Source organism: Ciconia boyciana, chromosome 1, assembly GCF_034638445.1.
Source record: "Ciconia boyciana chromosome 1, ASM3463844v1, whole genome shotgun sequence".
Lineage (NCBI taxonomy): Eukaryota > Metazoa > Chordata > Aves > Ciconiiformes > Ciconiidae > Ciconia > Ciconia boyciana.
In genome coordinates, this window is record NC_132934.1 from 198,931,155 (window position 1) to 198,954,164 (window position 23,010).

Sequence of the window (23,010 nt, forward strand, 5' to 3'; positions counted from 1 at the left end):
CCCTCAGGGGAATCCCATCTGGTCATATAGACCTGAATACATACAACTTCTCTATGTAGCTCCTAATTGTTGCTCAGTTCTCATCCTTGGCTGCTCCTCTGCTTTTCAAAATGTGCCAGAGAGTGGGAGCAGTCCTTGCCTTTGAAGACTAATGCACTGAGTGCTTCAATATTTTCCATATTGATGGTCATTATGCTGTTTCCTCCATCCATCAGCATTCATCTCCCAATTTTACAGAACTTCCTTTTGCAACTAGCCTATCAGAAATCACTAAGCTTTTGCAGAGGCTGGGTTAAAACAATTGCAACCACTATATCCTTTGCCTCTGACTAAACCTTGGGAGATGGGAATAAGTTTTTCCTGCCTATTTTCAGGAGAAAGAGCACTTTCCATAAGTCTTGAATGGCACGAGGACTTGCCATATGCCTTGCAAGATAAAGTAGAAGATGAATACCAATAAATATCCATGATCAATCAAGTGACTGTCAAAAAGCAGAAAAATGAGCTTTCCTTCTATGTTCTGAATCCTTAAGAAACATGAGGTTTATCAGCCGTAACTTTGTGTGCTCCATGTGGTGGTGCCTGATTGCTGGGAATTATTTGAAACGCCAGCGTGCTTCCCTGCCGGCCTGCCCTGCTGAAGGAGGAATTTGCATGCGGTAACGGCTCTGGACCTCAGCGTTAGTCACGGCTCTGGCAGCCTTATGTCATACAGAGACCGCTGACCGGGCGAGGCTACGTCCTTCCCCTCGCCATAGGCAACAGGACTCGCTCACCCGAGGGCCCTGGCAGGCAGCGAGAGCGACGAGCCCTGCAAACCGGGCACAGGGCCGCGGGAAGCCTCCCCAGCTCCGCGGAGGCGGGAAACTCCGTCTGCGGGGCCTCCCTGCGCGGAGGCAGAGCTGGGGGCGGCAGATGGGCCTGGGCCTGGGCCTGGGCCTGGGCCTCCACCCGCCGCGGCGGACCCGCTGAGGGGCCGGGGCGGGCTGGGCGCGCCTCACCCCCGCAGCCGCCGCTGCTTTTAGAGCGGCTTCTTCGCTCACTGCCCCCTCCCTCCTCCCCTCCTTCCTCTTCCTCCGCGGCGCAGACCTCAGGACGAGCCCCTCCTGTTCGCCGCCGTGCGCAGCCCCACCTCTTCCCCGTGTGGGGAGCGGCGGCGGCCGCGGCAGCAGCAGCTAACGGTCCTTTGTGTGTGGCGGCGGGCATGTGAGTGGCGGCGGGACGGGACGGGAGGGGAGGGGAAGCTGCGGGCATGCGGGACCAGCTCCGCTCGCAGGCCCGGCGGCTCGTTCTCCCCCGGAGAGGGGGGCAGGCAACCGCCTGCCCATCCCTGTACTCTCGCGGGCTCCGGCGCCCGTCCCGGGCCTCTGGGGTGCCCGCGGGGGAGGGGGGGCAGGTGGCGGGGGGGCGCCGGGGCAGGGCGCTGTGTGTCTCTTCTCAGCTGGTGTCTGTTGTGTTGTCGCAGGCTGGCCCGTGTGACCGTCCTCCATGACTGCCTGGGCTGCAGGACCTTCGAGCTGCCGCCTTCCGCGGCTGTGGGGGACGTGAAGGCGCGGATTGAGGTGGAAGCCGGCTTCCCCCTCGCCGAGCAGCGGCTGTGGCACCGCGGGAGAGAGGTGAGGGGGCGCGGCAGGGCGGGCGGAGCGGGCGGCGGGGGCATCTCTGTTTTCTGGTGGCCTCTCACACCACCGTGGTGCTGGAAGACCGCACCCGGCTGCTTTTTGCATCTTGCGAGGTCTTCTGGTGCATGGGCAGTACAATACGTGCGTGTCCTTAGGTGTGGGTCTCTCACGGAAAGCAAGGAGGTCGTTTGGACAAGCACCTAACCCTTGTACTTCCCTTGATGGTGCCAGCTTTTATCATTCGAGTTTTTGTGTCTTTTTCTGACATAATCTATGTGTTTTATCCTTGTTCCTTTGAGGGGGGAGCGGAAGATTCACCTGAGAGTGCTGATGTGCTTGTTCTGGCTTCCTTTGGATCTTTAATTGATTTTCTGCTTGCTCGCCAGCTTCAACAGCAGAGTTGACATCACCATGACAGGAAGCTCTTACAAGTTAAAAATTGAGGTCTGGGTACAGGAGTCGAATGAATGACCTTGTTCTGTTGAAGACATCAGCCTGGGGTCACTGTTTCAGTACTGCTTAGCATGCTTCTAGCCATGCTCTTGGGAAGCGGAAACCTGGAGATACTGGTGGGATGAGATGAGTAGAGGCAAGAAGTCGAGAGAGAGGAGATTGGAAATGAGGGTTAAATAGGGCAGACTTGCAGATGCATAAAGGAGAAGAGAAGGCTCCAGGGAGACCTTATTGTGGCCTTTCAATACTTGAAGAGGGCTTATAAGAAAGATGGAGAGAGACTTTATACCAAGGCCTGTAGTGACAGGAGAAGGGACAGTGGTTTTAAACTGAAAGAGGGTAGGTTTAGGTTGGACATAAGGAGGAAATATTTTATGATGAGGGTGGTGAGACACTGGAACAGGTTGCCCAGGGAAGTTGTGGATGCTCCATCATTGAAAGTGTTCAAGGTCAGGTTGGATGGAGCTTTGAGCAACCTGCTCTAGTGAAAGATGTCCCTGCCCATGGCGAGGGGGTTGGGATCTTTAAAGGTCCCTTCCAAACCAAACCATTCTATGATGCTAGAAAAGAATGAGATGTTAGTAGTTGTATTGCTCAAGAAGCTTTTTGAGAACCTGTGTGGGGTACCCGAGTAATCTTTGAGCACTCAGGTTTGAAACAAACTGCCCGTGTAGTTTATCTTTTATTTTCTTGCCTGATTTTGTGTGTCCTTTATTTTGTTCTGTCTAGGCCTTCCTGTTTTGGGAGGAAGGAGATCTGTATATCACTTTCTAAAATTCGTCTGGAAGCAAAGATCTGAGTAGCACTCTGTCTGGCACAGAAAACTATCTTTTGGCAGGGAACAGTCAGTAAGCAGACTGTAATAGCTATTCTGGTTTGGTTTTTTTTTTTAATATTAATCTAAAATACATATGGGAATATTTGTACTGTAGCAATTTTGAAAATCCTGTATAAACTTTTGAACTCCTGTTTACTGGGATCAAATTATTTTTTAATTTGCTGAGGTAGTAGAATATTCATCAGTAAGTCTTTTTTTCTGTTAAAGCTGCTACGTGCAATTTACAGATGTTAAGTAAAATCCAGTATCTCTTTCTCTTGTTGTTCCTTACAGTGTTAAACTATTAATTTGAATCTAGTAATTCTCCAAGTTTCTGCTGGTGTTTTGCTACAGGAATCCTACCTGAGAAAATTTGGTTATTCTGTCCCTTTAGTACTTGCTGATGGGTTACAGCATTCTGTGGATTCTTTTTTATTTTAGTGGGTCCCGAGTGGGTGGTATACCCAGTTTAAGCTATATTACGTCTTGAGACAAGATCATCTCAAGTATAACATTTCTGTAGGAACTTACAATAAACACACTGTTGTTGTAAGTACTATTTAAAACTGGTTTAAGTAAAAAGGAATATATTTTTTTTTGTATTAATGTTTTAAAATTATGATTACCTACTGTGGACTAGGACTGTCTTTTGCTTATTAAATGTAGTTAGATTGTAAGCATCTACGTCTGTGTAAGTACCAACTTCTTTCTAGTGATTTGTTTTCACCCATTGAAGTGAGGAAGTAGTCCTGAACTTTGCTATAAACCGAGACTAATATAAAAATATAATTTCACACAATAAAATTTTAATACAGTTTACTATAAACGGAAACTAATTTCAGTTGGTTAAGTTTCTAATTAGCACAGTGCAACTTCTAATTCTACATTTGTTATCGTGGTATGCAGGATAACATCACGTCATATGTGACCGTTTTAACAGCACGTCGTATGTGACCGGTGGACACATATAAAACTAGAGTTGCAACAAAATCATTATGTGCTATGATTACTAAATAGTTTTCCCAATGGCTGCTAAGGATTTTGTTGCTTAGTTTGCCCCAGTTTGTGTGATGTTCCCAGTGAGTCCATAGGTCTGCATGTAGAGGTAATGGGGAGATGAGGCTATCAAATTCTTCAGGGGTGTTTCTGTGACATACTTTTGTCTCTACATGTTCTGTATTACTAGCTGCTTTGAGCTAATACTGCTTAGTTTAAAACTCCTATGAAATTGAATACCCATATGTACTTTTTGGAGTACATAGACCATGCACTTCCTGTATATGTTTTTTTTCTTTATGAGTGTGCACCTTAGAACAATAACTGCTTTAGCTGTATGCTTCCAGAACTTCCCAGAACACGGCACTTTTCAAATGTAAAAATGGGAGGCCATGGCTTGCTTTTAGTATGCTTCTGTAGGCATTTTTTCCACCTGATTTGTTTGTGGCCATTTTTTTGGTCCTGTTACTAACAAACTGATACTTCATCTGAGGATTATCATTACGTGAAGGAGGCCATCCTAGGCCTCAGGGACTTGAAAGTGCTGCTCAAACTGAGTACTGGATGTTTCAGAGTATTTGTATACTTTCAGATAAAACCAGACTTCATAGAGTAAATATGTAGGAAATGAAGCTACAGTAAATTATTTATACTGCAGAATGTTCTGATCAAGATGTGTCTTATTTTTAATTTCAGTTATCTGATGGTATCAAGATTGTGGATCTTCAGAAGTCCCAAAATCAAGTTTTTCTGAAGCTTCAGTCAAAAGGGTTGAAAGGAGGAGGTATGAAAAATACTTGTCTCTGTTTATAAACTGGAAGGTCAAAGCATTTTCTAATGCAATCTGGAGTTAATTGAAATTATTCTCTTCTTTAAATGGGAAGATTATTTTTCTTTTAAGTCCTAAGTATCCCTTTACTTGTTCTTTTCATTCTGCTCCGGGAAAATTAAACTTCGCTTTTTAAGTGCCTTGGTGTTTAATTTTTTCTTTGTAATTTCACGTGTAGAAATTAGAATATTGCTGTCCTTTGGAATCAATAAAACTTGCCTTGCACTAGCATTAAGAGCTGTCTTGTCTCATAAAAGAAGCTGAATACTTGTAAGCAATTCAGGTACTGAAAAGGTATCTTTTCAGTAACCACTGTGTAGAAAACTAAACCATTGCTAAAAAGCTTTTGATTTCTTCTTATTTTTTGTTTGTTTTTCTTTTGATTCTGTATGTTTAGTTACATTTTTATTACAAAAATTGCAGATATATCTGTACGGTATCTTGAATTAGATTATGATACCTGAATATCTTCAGAAATGCTCTAAATAAAATATGTAATGATTATGTTACTTGGTTGCTAGCAGTAATATTCTTTTAGCAATAACTTTATTGTAAGGGAGTGAAATGAATGCTAATGGGATGGTAGGATGAAGAAGGAAACCCTTCTCTTCATCCAGATATTTTATTTGGTGTCACAAAACATTGCATTTCTTAGCCTATGTAAGCCATGAGTGTACTAGATTATGGTTTTCTAGTGACGGAGGGCAATGAAGTGTTTGTATATTAGCCAGAAGTTCATGTTCGCATTCTCTAGAACCTGCAATGGTTAGAAAACACCTATGGAAATGGACCCCATGGTTCTATGGCATGAAATATTTTTCTTTCTCTCATTCTTGACTGTTTGCTCGGATAATTTTTTGCTGTATGTGGGCTGTGATAGATGAAATAAAGAGTTTTTTTTTTTCTTCTCTGAGCTGTTTTTTTGCCATGCAAGTGTATGGAGAAGATAGTGTAGTAGCCCTAAGAAATCTTTCACGGGAAAGAAAAACTGGTGCTGTTTTTTGTGTGTAGGAATGGAATATTTGGCTGTGAGATTGTCTTAGAGATACCACTCTAAGCAGTCCATGTCTAGATAAAGCACTTAAATTTTTCTGGCCCACAACTCTGATGTAAGTCAATCTAAAAGATCTGAAGGCTTTAGTACCAGCCTTTCCTGTTCATTCTGGAGTCTTTCAGTTCTGAGATTTTTCCTTACAGCAGGTGAATCAAGGAAGGCCCTGAATTTCTAACTTCAGGAAGTGCGTGGTCAGTAGGGCCAAGCGCATTGGTTGCTGAAGTACTCTGAAGATCACCCATGTCACCTCTGTGTTTGTTCATCACTGGTGTTTATCAAATAATGCATAATCTTTCATATGATCACAGAGTAATTCAATGTTGGAAGGGTCATCAGGAGGTCTCTACTCCAACCTTCTGCTTAAAGCAGGGTCAGCTCTGAGGTCAGACCAGGTGGCTCAAGGGTTGATCTGGTTGAGTTTGGAAAGCCTGCAAGTATGGAGACTGCACAGGCTCACTGGGCTCCTGTTCTAAGGCTTGACTGTCCTTATTGTGGAAGAAGTTTCTCCTTCAGATTTGTGGAACCAGTTTTGTGTTAAATATGACCAGCTCTAATACTCAAGGTCAGCCTTTGACAGGATGTACTAAGTCATAATCTCAAGATAGAGTAATTTTTGTGACATATTTAGAGCAGCTCTGCTCTTAGATGTAAAGAGTTAGAATAATGTCTGTCTTCAGTCCTATCACTTAAAAGTTACTTGTCTGTTTTTGTGGTTCCCATAGTGAAATGTGTTGTTTAAACACTTCGCCTTCCTGCCCAAGTTAGACTTAGAGAAGGTTGGTTTCTTGATTTAGAGAATTTGCCCTAAGAAAAGAAACACCCAAACTTTCCTGTTGTTAATCTGTTCACATGATTTTGGAAGTTTGCTTATTGCGTGTTGACTTTCGTATACTTATGTATACTGTAAAAATAATAACAAAAGCTATAAAATACTTTCCACACTTTCAGCTGTGAGTTGTGATTTCTTGGTTTTTTTTTTTATTGATACTATTAAGTTTCCTTAAATAAAGAGCAATACAAAAATTTCCTAAAGACAAGATGATGTTTGATGTTTTTACTTGATACTTTCTCAGCAAATAGATCTCTTTTATCTATCCCCTTTTTTCCACATTGCTGAAGATTCTGTGCTGTGGTTTTTTGTCTAATGTTTTGTTCCATAGTACATATAATGTGTGTGTTTTTGAATCTGTGTCCTTCATAAATACACATATATGCAGATGGGGGGAGAGAGAGAATAATTACTTTATTAATAACTTTAAAGGGAAGTCATAAATGGGGCATCAGTAGAGTCTGTTTTTTGTTGTGATTATTGCATCATTAATATTTCTTTGAAGCACGTGTTTTAGAGGCTTGGGTTTAGGGAGCTGCTCTTTAGTCTCAGACTGGAGTTTGAATTGAAGAATATTGATCCTTTCATTCTGTGATAGACTATTTCTCTTAGAGCAGGGGCTAACCTTGGGGTTAGTGGAGTCTATGTCCACCAGAACTTCATAACATGTGGTACTACCTTTCTGAGACTCTTTTCCCTCCTGTGCTAAGCCCAGGTAACACCAAAGCTAGCACCAGGCCCAGCACCATGATATACCAGAACAGGAAGTATACACTAGAGCCGAAGTATACTGTGCCTGTGGGTAGCTGTCAGTAGGGATCATCGTTGACTATAAAAAAGGGTAGAGCCACTGCTGCTGTAGAATACTGTCCTGCTACTTAAAAAGTAGTAGTCCTTTAGAAGTTGCTATATTTGAACATCCAGTAGTTGGAGTTGGGGTATAACTGATGCAAAGACTTAGCCCCCAAATTTGTTTTATCCAGATATGAAACAGCGTGTTGACATTAACATCAAGACTGCTATTTTAATTTTTTTAATAAAAAGCTTTATAATGTAGTATTTTTACAGTTGATTTTGGAAATACAAGATTTTACAGTATCAGGCCTTGAGTTAATGGAATTTTTTTTTCTAAATTACCAGTAATTGTTTAGTGGGTTTTTTTTTTATCTGAAACTATGTGCATAGTAGCATAATACACAGATTATTTTTTTGTTTGTTTGTTTTTTAGGTCGTTTTGGACAAACAACTCCACCACTTGTTGATTTTCTTAAGGATATTTTAAGAAGATACCCCGAAGGAGGACAGATTCTTAAGGTATACAAAAAATGGTATTTTTAGCAGTCATTTAATATGCGTGACTTAATACCATTAGTTTATCACTTTCCCGTGAATCTTGCAGTTGTCATACCTCATTAGATATTCATTCTAGTACAGGAGATACATGTTTCTGTTTCTGTGGACAAGGCAAAGTGAGTTGTGTGGCTTTTTTTTTGATGTTTAATGTCTCTGAGTTTGCTTGTCAAAGATGCCATTGTAATTTATAAAAAAAAAAGAGATAAAATGCAGATGTTAATGTACGCCATGAAGTCTCTGATTTAATTGTGTGTGAGCAAGCTAAAATGTTTATTTTGCTTGTTACTTTGTTGTTCATCCCTGCTATAAGCACATAATGTAAAACCACATAATAGTATATACAATTTTCTGGGAGGGATTATCTTAGTATAAGATTGGGATAAACTGGAGGCTTTAATACAAGATTTTGCTGTGGAATTTCTTGGTAGCTAAATCTGTTTTGCTCAGTGAACTTTGACAGTGTCACAAAGTTTCAGCATTAGATTAAGAGCTCTTTTAAGATGGGAATCTTAAGAGGTAGGTTTTCAATCAAACCTACCCCTTTTAAGGGGTAGGTTTGATTGAAAGAGGGTAGGTTTAGATTGGACATAAGGAAGAAATATTTTATGATGAAGGTGGTGAGACACTGGAACAGGTTGCCCAGGGAAGTTGTGGATGCCCCATCACTGAAAGTGGTCAAGGTCAGGTTGGATAGGGCTTTGAGTGACCTGCTCTAGTGAAAGATGTCCCTGCCCATGGCAGGGGGGTTGGACTAGATGATCTTTAAGGTCCCTTCCAACCCAAACCATTCTATGATTCTGTGATGTGAAAAAATACAGATCATTCTAAATTTGTCAAGTCTCGCAAGAGGAAAGACAGGTACTTGGAGAAGATGATTTGTCTGATTTATCGTGGCTTTCTATGCTAACATCTGGAAGTGCCAGTTTGATATTTTTTTTTTTTCTGAAAAGCATCTGGGGTGATTAGTTCACATTTAGATGTTAAACTTCTCATCCAGAATGCTTCATCGCATGGAAGTTAGGAGATTAATTTCCTAGGTTCTAACTAATGGGATTTTGTACACAGAGAGAGAGAGATGTATATATTCCTCTGTGTATATATAAAACACACAAATGCAAATGGTGACAGATGATGATAGTTCCTGCTGTCTCTTGGAAGGTTTTCTTTGCAACCGTGGAACTAGAAGTTGATTATTTTTAGTGTGAATGCTTAAGATAAGCATATCTTAAATTGTTTTGGCAAACTGCATCCTGGATATGTTCTGAGCAGTGTCCGTTCATAGGATGGGTGCTTACATTTTTACTATTTCCCAGTACTAGTTGAATCTGTAAGATGCATTTGAATCATGAGGGGTTCAGACCTTCTTAACAATTTAAATCCAATTTCTCATTCCAACATGAAGAAATAAGAGAATGTCCTTAGAAATCAGATAGGTAAATCTAAAAGTAGAAATGTTCCTCTTTTCATGGTTTACAATTTAGAGTTAACAGACTGTTAGGGAGGGCTTACTACCAGGAATTTTGCTGATCTGTTAAAATTGATTTCACTGTTTGGATTCTTCAAATACAATGGTGTTACAGCTGAATGTAGCAGATGCTCTGTGTGCCACAGCATGAATGCAAGTCTGACTACATGGTGGTTTCCATACTTATTTAATATTTCTAGAGGCTTTGGCTTGTCTTTCTGTATCTTCTTGAATGATTGCCATAATTATTCTTTTAGAAGAAGAATTGTATGGTTTTTGTAATTAAATACCTCATGGAGATTCTTTAAAAATGTATTACTTATGCTGAACTGGGGGTATATTTCTTGCTAGCTCATCTTGCTTCAAAATTATGTAGAAGTAAATATAAACAATATATTTTGGTTACTTGTGTGATACACCTTATAGACTGAACATACTGTCACAAAGTGAAAAATGGAGGGGTTATAGTTTTGAAACCAGATGTTAGATAACAGTGAACTTATTTTACTGTCAACAGTATATTAGAATGCAGCCTAATCTGAAATATCTGCTGCTAGTTGATGCATTTTTTTTTAAGTAAAGATTCATCTTGCTAGCAAGTCTTTTATGCATAATTGAGTGAAATTTATGTTGTATGAATACATTGGATGTGATGTGGTGTACATACATAGCTTTTCAGTTCACCTGAGATACTTCCTTATGCCAAAGTTACGTATACCTAGCACAAACGTACACACATGTGTGTATGTGTGTATATATGTATGTATGAGTGTGTATCTTTGGAGCCCTGATATGCTTTGATGATTCAGTGTAAATAGAGCATTGTGTGAAGCTCTAATCCGGTAGGTATTTATAATCATGCTTACGTGTCTGCAGTGTATAATGCTATTGATGTAAATGGGACTGGATAGGCATATTTTATTAATGGTAGTGTTTACAGAACTAGTTTATTGACATTTTAGTTATTAGAGTTTTCCATGGCTCTCACCACTATTAATACTAACTAACAAATACTCAATCTTAACATAAACCTCATTCTAGTCTATGGGCTTCATTCAACAGGTGAGCTCTGTTGGTTCATGATTTACAGAGTTACTGGTCAGAACTGTTTTGCAGCCCTTTGCTGAAGGGGTGTTAGAAATGAGCACCGTGACTCTTGAACAGTTGGTTCATACTGTGAAATGTTAACTTAAACGGAATTCAGTTGATGTAAGAAGAGTGCTGTGTATTGTCCTTTTATGACTTATTGCCTCACTGTTGTCTTACAGCTGTTGTGTGGGCTTAACAGTAAATTTTGATTTTTTTTTTGTTTTTAAATTTTTAATTTTTTTTTCTTCTGCCATCTTGCATTGTTTTGCAATGTGTACAACTCTGATTTGGGATATTATGATTATAGTAGTAATGGTTTAGCAGCTTTAGGGTCTAGAGCACAAGTCTTATGAGGAGCGGCTGAGGGAACTGGGGTTGTTTAGCCTGGAAGAAAGGAGGCTGAGGGGAGACCTTACCACTCTCTACAACTACCTGAAAGGAGGTTGTAGAGAGGCGGGGGTTGATCTCTTCTCCCAAGTAAGAAGTGATAGGGCAAGAGCAAATGGCCTCAAGTTGTGCCAGGGGAGATTTAGATTGGATATTAGGAAAGATTTCTTCACTGGAACAGGCTGCCCCGGGAAGTGGTTGAGTCACCGTCCCTGGAGGTATTTAAAAGACGTGTAGAGCTGACACTTAGGGACATTGTTTAGTGGTGGACTTGGCAGTGTGAGGTTTACGGTTGGACTTGATGATCTTAAGCATCTTTTCAAACCTAAATGATTCTATGATTCTCTTCTATGACTTATTTCTAAACTTTATAAATACTGCTTGTGTGTGGTATTTGAGCTCCAAATTCAAATCACTTTTATAGTATTTGTATGAATAGTATTTGTATTCCTTTTGTAATGATGTCTATTTTCATTCAGGTAAACTGGATAAAATTCTTTTGGTTGAAAAGTATGAAAACAATTACACTTGAGACAATTGCTTATTATTTTCTACTGTTTAAGTTGGAAAGCCATTGCCAGAATATGTACAACATTACTGCATTATACTTTGGTTTTGTTTGTTTTTTTTTCTGTCTCAGGAACTGATACAGAATGCAGAAGATGCTGGTGCCACAGAGGTTAGGTTTTTATATGATGAAACTCAGTATGGAACAGAAACTCTATGGTCAAAGGACATGGCACAGTATCAGGGTAAATATAATTTTTATTGATTTTGGCCATTATTCTTCAATATGCGTGTGGTTCTGTGTTTTTCTCCTTGCTGTATGGAGATGACCATATAGGGATGACTCCATTGCTACTTACACCTTACTAGGTGCATATTTTGTCTATATTCTAATGCTGATAATTCTTTTCCAAAGCCAGTGTTTGGTATTGAAGACCTTACACTGTCTTCTTACACGTTGTCAGTAGCAGCTTTCCAACTGCTTCCAGTTAATGTTGTTTGAGAAAGTCTTCATGTTCTGCTTTATTCTAAGTCACTTCTCCCAGGATGACTGTGTATCCTGTGGTTTATTTCCCTGGGTTCACTTGGTATCCCAAAATACAAGAAAGGATTTTTAGTAGAGCAAGTAAACAAGATTTAATAAGACCTAGGATAAAAGAATGCTTGGGGTATTAGACAATCATTTTCAGATTTTTTTTTTACATATTAACCTCTAACCTTTTGAGAGCTATCTCCAGTTCTTAATGTAAAGATGACCCGAGCCCCTTACATTTCAGCACTCTTCAGGCAGTTCTGTTTTCCTCCCCATCTCTTATTCTCTCACCCTTATGCCAAACTTTGTTCCATGCTGCCTGTATACTGCAAATGTAGTTTCTTGTAACTTTAAGGTTTTTACATCATCTAATACGGCTTTGTGTGATAGAGGTCAGTTATGTATTTATCAAACAAATTAGTTTGCATGATCATCCCAAAAGGCATTCAGTCGTTATTTGAAGATTTCAATGATGAATGATCCACTACTTCTTGTTTCTAGCTTTTTTCAATTGTTAATAAGCCTCATTATGTTTTCTAATTTGAATTTGTCTGTCTTATTTCTAGACACAGGTTATTGTTATATCTTGCCATGTATTCCCTTCCAGTGGAGGTATTAATAGACTGTGATTAGTACATCTTTCAAACATCTTCTTGATAGACTGAACAGATTGAGTTTAAGCCTTGCGCCACAGGGCACTTCTTTCAGAAGTTTTGTTGTTTTCTGCTTTCTGTTCAGTTTTCCAGAATCATTCTTTAAAATGTGGACACCAGAACTAGATACCACATCAGAATATAAATCTTAAGTACCATATACAGAGGTAAATCCATCTTTTTGCTTCTGTTTTTGCTGCTACTCTATACCTCCCTTTCATCATCAAGCATAATTTGACGTCAGCTTGAGTCATAGCTTCCCCATTAAATTTGCACATGCATACTTTAAAGAAATATTTTCTCAGTTCTGTAAGTTAATTTCCTAGAAATTTTTAACAGCAAATAGTTTTCTTCTGTCATCTTTTTAACACTTGCATATTTGTTATAGGGCCAGCATTTTATGCATACAATGATGCAATTTTCACCTCTGAGGACTGGCATGGTATACAGGAAATAGCAAGAAGCAGGAAGAAAGATGATCCTCTGAAAGTTGGAAGATTTGGAATTGGCTTTAATTCAGTTTATCATATAACAGGTACTCTCAGTAGATACTTTAAAATGAAAATGTTGAAGTTTTAAATTGTTTAATTATTTTAGATATTCATCAAACATTCAATATTTTCTCTGTAGTTCATGTTTAAATTAGCTCCCTGGCTAAGTTTCCTTGAGAAGCATTCATATTTTTCTAAAACTCTATAAGGTATCCTTTCGATTTTGAAGGTTTTTGGAGGAGATTGTTTCTTCTAGTAACATCATTATGTACTTAGTCCCTTATATTGAAATGAACATTCTTTTACACTGTTAGTTCATTTATGCACTGCTGTTCTTATTAGAGGCCCATAATATAGGGTAGATGTGCAAGTAGAAGTGTGAAAGTTTAGACTAGACTGAAACTTTTATGCAGGTTCTTTGCATAATAAGCAGTGATTTTATTTCATGTTATAAAGGATATTCCATAATAGAGGTATATGCACATTTACATTTGAGAGAGATAGTACATACTCTTTCACACACTGGTAATATTCAGTCTTGAAACCTATTATTCTGGCAAAATGTTTTACTGCTGTACAGATGGTGACGATAGGGTCGAGTGTTTATGGGTAGGAATCAGGGGGAAGGCCAACAAGGCAGATATCATGGTGGGAGTCTGTTATAGACCACCCAACCAGGATGAAGAGGCAGCTGAATATTCTATAAGCAGCTGGGAGAAGTCTCACAATCCCTAGCCCTTGTTCTTGTGGGGGAGTCCAACTTACCGCATATCTGCTGGAAATACAATACAGCAGAGAGGAAACAGTCTAGGAGGTTCCTGGAGTGTGTGGGAGATAAATTCCTGACACAGCTGGTGAGTGAGCCACCTAGGGAAGGTGCCCCGCTGGACCTGTTGTTTGCAAACAGAGAAGGACTTGTGGGTGATGCGATGGTTAGAGGCTGTCTTGGGCATAGCGATCGTGAAATGATAGTTTTAGATTCTTGGAGAAGTAAGGAGGGAGCTTAGCAGAACTGCTACCTTGGACTTCCGGAGGGCAGACTTTGGCCTGTTAAGGAGCCTGGTTGCCAGTGTCCCTTGGGAGTCAGTCCTGAAGGGCAAAGGAGTCCAGGAAGGCTGGACATTCTTCAAGAGGGAAATCTTAGAGGTGCAAGAGCAGGCTGTCCCCATGTGCTGAAATATGAGCCATCAGGGAAGAAGACTGGCCTGGCTGAACAGAGAGCTTTGGCTGGAACTCAGGAAAAAAAGGAGAGTTTATGACCTTTAGAAGAAGGGGCAGGCCACTCAGGAGGACTACAAGGATGTTGTGAGGTTATGCAGGGAGAACACAGCCACTCACTCACCCTTCCCCCCTGATGGGATGGGGAAGAGAATTGGAAGAGCAAAAGTAAGAAAACTCATGGGTTAAGATAAGAAAAGTTTAATAATTGGGGGGAAAAATATAATAATAATAATAAATTGTAGTGAGAAGGAAAACAACGAGAGAGAGAGAGAGAGGAACAAAATGCGGGGGTTGCGGGGGGGAGAACCAAATGATACAACCACTCTCTACCTGCCGACTGACGCCTAGCCAGTCCTTGAGCAGCGATCACTGCCCCCCGGCCAACTCCCCTCAGTTTATATACTGAGCATGATGTCACATGGTATGGAATAGCCCTTGGCCGGTTTGGATCAACTATCTTGGCTGTGTCCCCTCCCAGCTTCTTGTGCACCTGGCAGAGCATGGGAAGCTGAAAAGTCCTTGACTAGTGTAAACATTACTTAGCAACAACTAAAACATCAGTGTGTTATCATACTAAATCCAAAACACAGCACTATATTAGCTACTAGGAAGAAAACGAACTCTATCCCAGCTGAAACCAGGACAGACCCAAAGAGTTGTGGTGAATGGAGTTAAATCTGTTTGGTGGCCGGTCACAAGTGGTGTTCCCCAAGGCTCAGTATTGGGGCCAGTTCTGTTCAATATCTTTACCAATGATCTGAATGAGGGGATCAAGTGCACCCTCACTAAGTTTGCAGAGGACACCAAGGTGGGCGGCAGTGTTGATCTGCTTGAGGGTAGGAAGGCTCTACAGAGGGATCTGGTCAGGCTGGATCGATGGGCTGAGGCCAATTGTATGAGGTTCAACAAGGCTAAGTGTCGGGTTCTGCACTTGGGTCACAACAACCCCATGCAACGCTACAGGCTTGGGGAAGAGTGGCTGGAAAGCTGCCTGGCGGAAAAGGACCTGGGGGTGTTGGTTGACATCTGGCTGAACATGAGCCAGCAGTGTGCCCAGGTGGCCAAGAAGGCCAATAGCATCCTGTCTTGTATCAGAAATAGTGCGGCCAGCAGGACTAGGGAAGCAATTGTCCCCCTGTACTTGGCACTAGTGGGGCCGCACCTTGGATACTGTGTTCAGTTTTGGGCCCCTCACTACAAGAGAGACATCGAGGTGCTGGAGTGTGTCCAAGGAAAGGCAGTGAAGCTGGTGAAGGGTCTGGAGCACAAGTCTTGTGAGGAGCAGCTGAAGGAACTGGGGGTGTTGAGCCTGGAGAAAAGGAGGCTGAGGGGAGACCTTCTTGCTCTCTACAACTACCTGAAAAGAGGCTGTAGCGAGGTGGGTGTCAGTCTCTTCTCCCAAGTAATAAGTGATAGGACAAGAGGAAATGGCTTCAAGTTGTGCCAGAGAAGGTTTAGATTGGATATTAGGAGAAATTTCTTCACCGAAAGGATTGTGAAGCATTGGAATAGGCTGCCCCGGGAAGTGGTTGAGGCACCATCCCTGTAGGTATTTAAAAGATGTGTAGATGTGGTGCTTAGGGACATGGTGTAGTGGTGGGCTTGGCAGTGTTAGGTTAATGGTTGGACTCAATGATCTTAAAGGTCTTTTCCAACCTAAAAGATTCTATGATTCTAAGCATATAGAGTTAACAGTGCTTACAGTCTACATAGTAGTTATAATAGTCCAGGATAAGAGGCAAGTTTTTATTGAAATAACATTTTTAACTTGTGTAGTGAGTTTGTAAGACACAGATGTTTTTTCACAATATTTTATGTAGTAGAGCATGAATAAAAGCTTAGTTAATACGTTCAGTGGTTTGATAATTCTGGGAATTTATGCTTTTAAATATACAAGATTACTGTTTGCAAGCCTTCAGGATCTGCAAAGTATGAATGTAATTTAATACATCTTTAGTAAATTACCTTTTTTTTCTGAAAATATTGGAAAGATAGAAGTATAGAATTTTATAGTTTAGAGTTTATAGAGAAAAAATATACATTTTGCTGCTCTCTGCTAAAATTCAGATAGTTGAATGACTATTTATATATTTAATTGCAGAATAGGGGTGTGCTTATTTCTTCCTGTCAATAAGCACTGAATTATATGTTATCAGAACTATACTAGGTACATTGCAGTTTTATAACATTTGGTTTTTCTTGCCCTTTTAAAATTTGCTCCTTAAGACTGTATTTGAGAAGGATGTTGTTTTAGGATTATTAATAGTTGTTGGTTTTTATGTATACAGATGTCCCTAGTATTTTCAGTGGTGACCAGATTGGAATGCTTGATCCCCATCAAACCCTTTTTGGACCTCATGAATCAGGCCAGTGCTGGAATCTAAAAGAAGATAGCAAGGAAATCAATGAACTTACAGACCAGTTTGCACCATTCATTGGTGTATTTGGCAGCACGAAGGAAACCTTCAAGAACGGAAACTTTCCTGGTACCTTTTTTCGTTTCCCACTTCGTCTGCAGCCTTCCCAACTGAGCAGCAATGTTTATGACAAACAGAAGGTTTTGGAGCTGTTTGAATCCTTCAGAGCAGATGCAGACACAGTATTGCTCTTCTTGAAGAGTGTTCAGGATGTTTCATTGCATGTTAGGGAAGCTGATGGAACTGAGAGACTGATTTTTAGAGTAACGGCTAGTGAGAACAAGGCCTTGAAACATGAAAGACCCAATTCTATCAAAATCTTAGGAACTGCAATAAATCAGTATTGTAAGGGAGTTCCAAGCAATAGCATAACATGTGTGACATACCATGTAAATATAGTTGTAGAAGATGAGTGTGTTAAGGACGCACAGAAAACATCTTGGTTGGTATGTAATTGTGTAGGCGGTCGAGGAATGTGTACTGAACTGGATTGTTTAGCTGATGACTTGAAATTTGTTCCTACTATTGGAATAGCCATGTCTTTATCAACTAATGGCGAGGAAAAAGGAGCTGTAGCAGATTTTTCAGGAAGGGCATTTTGTTTTCTGCCTTTGCCTCCAGGTGAAGAAAGCAAAACTGGACTCCCAGTTCATGTTAGTGGTTTCTTTGGTCTCACAGACAATAGAAGGAGTATCAAATGGCGAGAGCTGGATCAATGGAGAGATCCAGCAGCTTTGTGGAATGATCTTCTTGTGGTAAATATAGTGCCAAAGGCATATACCACCCTTATTTTGGAAGCTATCAAACGAATGGAGACTGAGAAGAATTCAGATTTTCCGTTGTCAGCTGAAAGAATTTATAGGTTATGGCCTGATGAGAACAAAATCAGGGTACCCTGGAAACCAATTGTAGTACCTCTCTTTAAAGAGCTGCTCCAGCATACAGTTATTTACTCAGTGAGTAATCAGTGGATAAAGGTGGAACAGGTACACTTTTCTGAAATGGATGAGAGTTTGGATTACACACAGTCTGTTCTCAACTACCTCCAGAATTCAGGGAAGCAGATTGCCAAGGTACCAGCAAATATTGCTAGTGCAGTGCATCTTACTATTTCTACTGATAAAGCTGTGAAAAAAGTGACTCCTGCTGTAGTACGGCAAGTACTAAGGAAATCTGGACACAGTGGGCCTGCTGAAGAAAAGCTTCATCTCTTAGAATTTGTGCTTTCTGATGGAGTCTACAGTGAACTGATTGGATTGGAGCTTTTGCCATTACAGAATGGAAATTTTATTCCTTTTTCCTCATCTGTGTCAGAACAGGATGTAGTTTACATAACCTCAGAAGAATATCCCAGGTATACTTAATATTTTAAATACTGTTTTTTTTAGTTTAAATGTTAAAAGAGAGCTTCAGACTGTTGTTTGCTTATCAGCAAACAAGATGATACGCAGCAGCCTGTAATGAAATAATGCATAGATAGAACTTAAGTTTTCTGTGTATATGTACCTGTTTTTGTGCATATGTGTCATTTGAAAAGTTTGACAGCTACTTGCCATTATAACTGTATAAAGAATCATGTGATCTATGCTTTAGTGGAATACCTCAGGATATATTTCAAATTAGCTTTCTTTGGAGTATTATAAATAGGAGGAGGTTAGAAACATGCATACGAAGAAGTACATTAAAGTAGGTAATGATAAAAGCTTTTTCTTTTTTAAACTTAAAGCTTGTGATTACTTCAGGCTTTTTTTTTTTTTTAACACAACACCCTTACTTTCAGTGAAGGGCTTAGTACTAAACACTTACTGGTTTCAGGATGTAAGTAGATATTACCATGGAAAGAAGTGGGTTTGTCTTCTACATCTGCTCTCCCTTTGTTCTTTCCAGTCCCTCTCCAATTAATTTTTTTTCCTTGCTTATTTCCCAGCTCCATCAGCGTTCCAGTTTGGATCACATTTCATCTGCCAAAAAAGCTTGCACTGACACTAGGGAGGGGATAGGAAAGAGCAGGCTAGCTGGAATAATTGCCCTTGGGGTCACCGAGGGGAAAGCATGCCTACTGCTTTTTATGTCTGTACTGGATTATGCGTGTAAAAAAGATTTGTTAAATCTGGACCCTTTTCCAAGTAATCTCTTAAGAGATACTGCTTGAAGTCGCTCAGACACACCAGATGTCTTACCTGTAGCTGTTCCTCCTTACGAAGTGTTACCTATATGTATGTTCACAACCACTCCTCCTTCTCCTTTCCTTCAGACTTCCACTAATTTTCAGATCCTCAGCTTGAGAGAATGTGGCATTTGACATGTGCTTTGCTGCTTTTATTTCCCTATGAACTGTTTTTACGGGAAGTAGAGGTGGGTTGGAGTGTGCCAATATAGATATTATTATGGTAAAAAGTGCTTCAAGTAAGGTCCTTATTTAAATTGTGGTTTGAATATATGTATAGACAACACATCTTCAAGAAAAGCAGTTGGATGCAGGTAACTGGTCATCCCATGTTGCTTGACGGGAGTTTGCTTTTTTCAAGTCTGCTGGTGTTTCTTGTTCTATTATATTCTAAAACCATGATCTTTCTTATCCTAGACAATTCAGGTTATTTATCAGGGGATTAACATTACTCAGAGCCTGTGATTCTAGTGTTGTCTTTTAAAAAATAATAATAAAATTTCTCTAGCATCTGTTTTGGGATGATTTATCTTTTGCTATTCTTTCACTTTGTTTCCCCTTCCAGAAGTTAAGCCAGTATACTAATACAGAAGGCATTCCCTTGATGAGACTAACAAATTATCTGCGCAGTCCTGCTTGAGACTAGTAATAAGATACAGTGTAATTAAGTTCCCCAAAAAGTATCTTATTCGGTTCCTGTTCTGTTGTTAATGGACTTAGTTTGGTTAGTCTTGTAAAAATGATACAAAAGCATGTTATACCAGGTATAAATCTACTTGCTAGCTATGATAATACAGAAATTTTAAATAGTAATGCTTTATTTACCTCTATTCTTGCCTACAGTAATTATTTTTAATTCTGATGTTATAAATATGATAAATGACTTAGGCTAAATGTTTTAAAACAATTTCAACTTAAGAGTTTGGTTCTTTGGGTATTCAAATTTGGAGCCTGCTTAAAAAGCTGAAATAAGTTCTTATGAATTTCTTTCTGTTAACACCTGTGGAAGAACAAGAAAGATTCTGTGTTGGTTTATGTATAATTGACATACCTGTTGTCAGAATTAAACTGGATAGTTATTTTTTATTTCAGGAAGACCAAAGCCTTGAAAAATGATTTAGTTTTAAGTGCTAGCATAAAGGAAGGGGAGGGAAGGGCAGGATGAGACTGACTCTTGGCTACAGTAGTCTTAGCCACTGTCTGCAGATCTTTCAGAATCCACAGATCTGTGTGAAGTCCTAGAATTACATGTTGTATTTTTTGTATGCTTTCAAAGAGAATCTTTAAGAGACATAGAATAGTAGGTGGTATTTTACCTTTTTTTTTTTGTTAGAATACAAATAGATGAAAATAATTTTCTAATCCCAGTTTTTCTATCAAGAGAAAACTTGCTTAGACCTGCTTTGAAAAGAAGAGTAGTTGGAAAAATTAGGTTTTACTACTCTCTGCTTCTAAATGTATGATTTTCTCATTTATAAGAAAATGCCCACTGAAAGCCCAATTCTGTGGGCTTTGCATGTGACTGTCTTACCATGATGATTACCATGCTGGTAATTTCTGTGCAGCAACATAAATAAATTAGATGCTTTGCTGAAGTGTGTTTTGGTGTTGCTTTTTTTTTTTTTTTTATGGTGTGCTTAGATCACTCTTTCCTGGCCTGGAAGGAAGGTTACTTTCTGATGACCTAAAGCCTGAGGTTCTAGCTGCTTTGAAAGAAGCTGCCAAAAGCCGAGGTAATATGTCTTTTGTATTCTCATATAGTGAAAGAGATTGCTAATGGTTGAACAGACTATTTCTAAAGCCAAGTTTAAAGCAATGTCTCTTTTGAAATGGAGTGCACATAAATAAGTTGGTCATAAAAAAAAATGAAGATACGATAGACTATGTAGTTTGAACTGGAAATGACGCACGTGAAAACTATAAATGAACAAAAAGGCAAGGGAAGGAGGATGAAAATTTACAATAAAAGAATAGATATTCACTTAGTAAAGCATGTATTCAAGGTTCAGTAATTTTGTGCAAATAGTATTCCTCCACTTAAGACAGTCTGAATTCAATTTTGCATTTGTAGTATCTGCATATGCAATAGCTATGTCATGGTTTTGGTATTGTGGATCATCTGTTATCTCACAATTGCAAGTGATCACATTAGTGCATTTTTGTTAAAACCAGATGAAACTAGCTTAAGCATGTAGACTCAAGCATACTGTAGACCATATAATTTCATCAAGTGTTCCCTGAGTCTTAATTCATAGCTTATGGTTGGGTCAGTGTGGACCTACTGAAACACTTCCAGCCTTGATCAAAAGACTTGGTGAAGAAGTTTGCTTCATCTGTAGATAAGATGCTTCGGTGTTTAACTGCCTTCACAATTAAATTTTTTTGCCTCTTTTTCTACTCAGAGTTTGTCTGTATTTACCTTTCCACCCTTGCATTTCATTATGCATTTGATATTGGTAAATTTGAAGTCTGAGTCTCAGAATTCATTTCATATAAACACAATTTGCAAACAAGTCACTCTTCAGCTTATTTTTAAATAGCATGAGTATATAGTGAGCTATTTTACTCTTCAATGTCTAGAAAATATGCTTTTCAGAAAAAGATCCTTGTCCCTCTCTTTTTTTTTTTAATTGCTCAATTTATTAGAATTTTTTTTTTTAGACTGAAGCCATTAGAACCAGACATAGAATACTATAAAGCACTGTCTTGACTTGCTTTTTTTGATACCCTTTATCATGGTCTTCAGTCATTCAGTCACAGTCTCTCTCTTCAGTCTGTGTTCTGACCCTCTTTCCCCTTCAGTCCTTTAAGTTCTCTGTTTATGACTCTTCCTGTTCAGTTGGAAACCTACTCCTTTCTCCATAGTTTGGTCATTGCTTTGTTATTAAAAATAATAGAAAAATAAGATAATTCTGAGGCTAAGATGATAAATTTTTAAAGTATGGCAAAGCATCTATGAAAAGATTGAAAGAATTGGGAGTGACTTATTGCACAGAGTAAACTGTGAATATTTAAAATAATATAAATTGTATAGAAGATATGAAATCAGTGCTGGGACTTTCATTGAATATGAAGAACAGCGAGTCTGAAACTACTATAAAGCAAAACTTTGTTCTAAAAAGCAGAATTGTCAAAGCCTTATGGGCATATTATATGATGGGTGTTGTGTCTGTTGTTGCAGTAGAATATGCTTGTTTTAATTCTTTTTTACTATTAATTTCCCCCAATACTTCTTTTAATTTATTTTGTTTTGTTTTAATACAGACTATAAACTGTTGAAAGTAGTGACTACTTTAAATCGTATATCCAAACAGTGAATATTCTTAATCTGGGATAGAACCATAAAGAACTACTGTTTACTCTAGTAGTAATTGCCGGGACTTTAAAAGAACAGAAATATATAGGGATCAAGATAGCCACAGTGAGATTAGATGGATGAAAAATTGTATGGAAGACAGGAATGTTAGCTTTGAAAAAATGCCAGTTCCTTGTGATGATACCTTAAATTGACTTTTGAGATGTGTTGTCCTAGACAATTTCCTCAAAGTGAATGTCACAAAGCAGTCCAAAACCATGCTTAAATTAAAAAAACAGAGCAAACCAAGCAAAACAAAATACAGGTTTGACAGACTATATGCTTGAATACATCTTAAACAGAAAAAGCAGAGGTGACTAAAATGAAAAACCCTATATATTCATAAAACAATCCCTTGCTGAGTTCTTCTAGGACATTCCTTCACTTCCAGGTTTGGTCTCTGAGTTGCAACAAAGTCTCTCTAGTCTTCTTAGTTCCTGGGAAGATTTTTAGTCACATTTAAGGTCTTGCTTCTGTCTCTCTTCTTCCTCTGGCAGTTTCTTTGAATGACAATTTTCTAGGGACTTGTTCTTGGTTGGTAGTATGCCTCTCATTGATTAGAAGAACGTATTTTTGTAAATGAATGTGACAAGTGTAATTCTTCTAAATCTTCTAGAAATGCCTAAGGACTTTGAGATAATCCTTTGCAGGATTATAGTGCCTACTTTTGTCTTCATTCTACCTACTCCTAAATTATTCTTCATTCTAAGATTTTGCATAATTGTAAACTACAACTGCAGTACCGTAAAAGTTGTACGTTATTATAAATAATA

The 23,010-nt window shown here is 39.1% G+C and overlaps 1 protein-coding gene across 3 annotated transcripts in view; it reads left to right on the forward strand.

Moving 5' to 3' along the window:
- The first annotated feature begins 934 nt into the window (after positions 1 to 934).
- Positions 935 to 23,010, forward strand: part of SACS (sacsin molecular chaperone) — a 37,223-nt gene continuing 15,147 nt past the window's right edge. The window contains exons 1-9 of one of the 3 annotated variants that reach the window (XM_072850483.1): positions 1,073 to 1,206; positions 1,466 to 1,616; positions 4,585 to 4,672; positions 7,829 to 7,914; positions 11,535 to 11,646; positions 12,975 to 13,121; positions 16,587 to 16,784; positions 17,337 to 18,069; positions 20,524 to 20,615. In XM_072850483.1, the coding sequence (XP_072706584.1) occupies positions 1,205 to 1,206; positions 1,466 to 1,616; positions 4,585 to 4,672; positions 7,829 to 7,914; positions 11,535 to 11,646; positions 12,975 to 13,121; positions 16,587 to 16,784; positions 17,337 to 18,069; positions 20,524 to 20,615 (1,609 nt within the window). In that variant the 5' untranslated portion in view covers positions 1,073 to 1,204. Of the gene's footprint in view, positions 1,207 to 1,465; positions 1,617 to 4,584; positions 4,673 to 7,828; positions 7,915 to 11,534; positions 11,647 to 12,974; positions 13,122 to 16,586; positions 18,070 to 20,523; positions 20,616 to 23,010 lie in introns of those variants that run through there. The other 2 variants (XM_072850482.1, XM_072850484.1) reach the window with 2 other exon arrangements.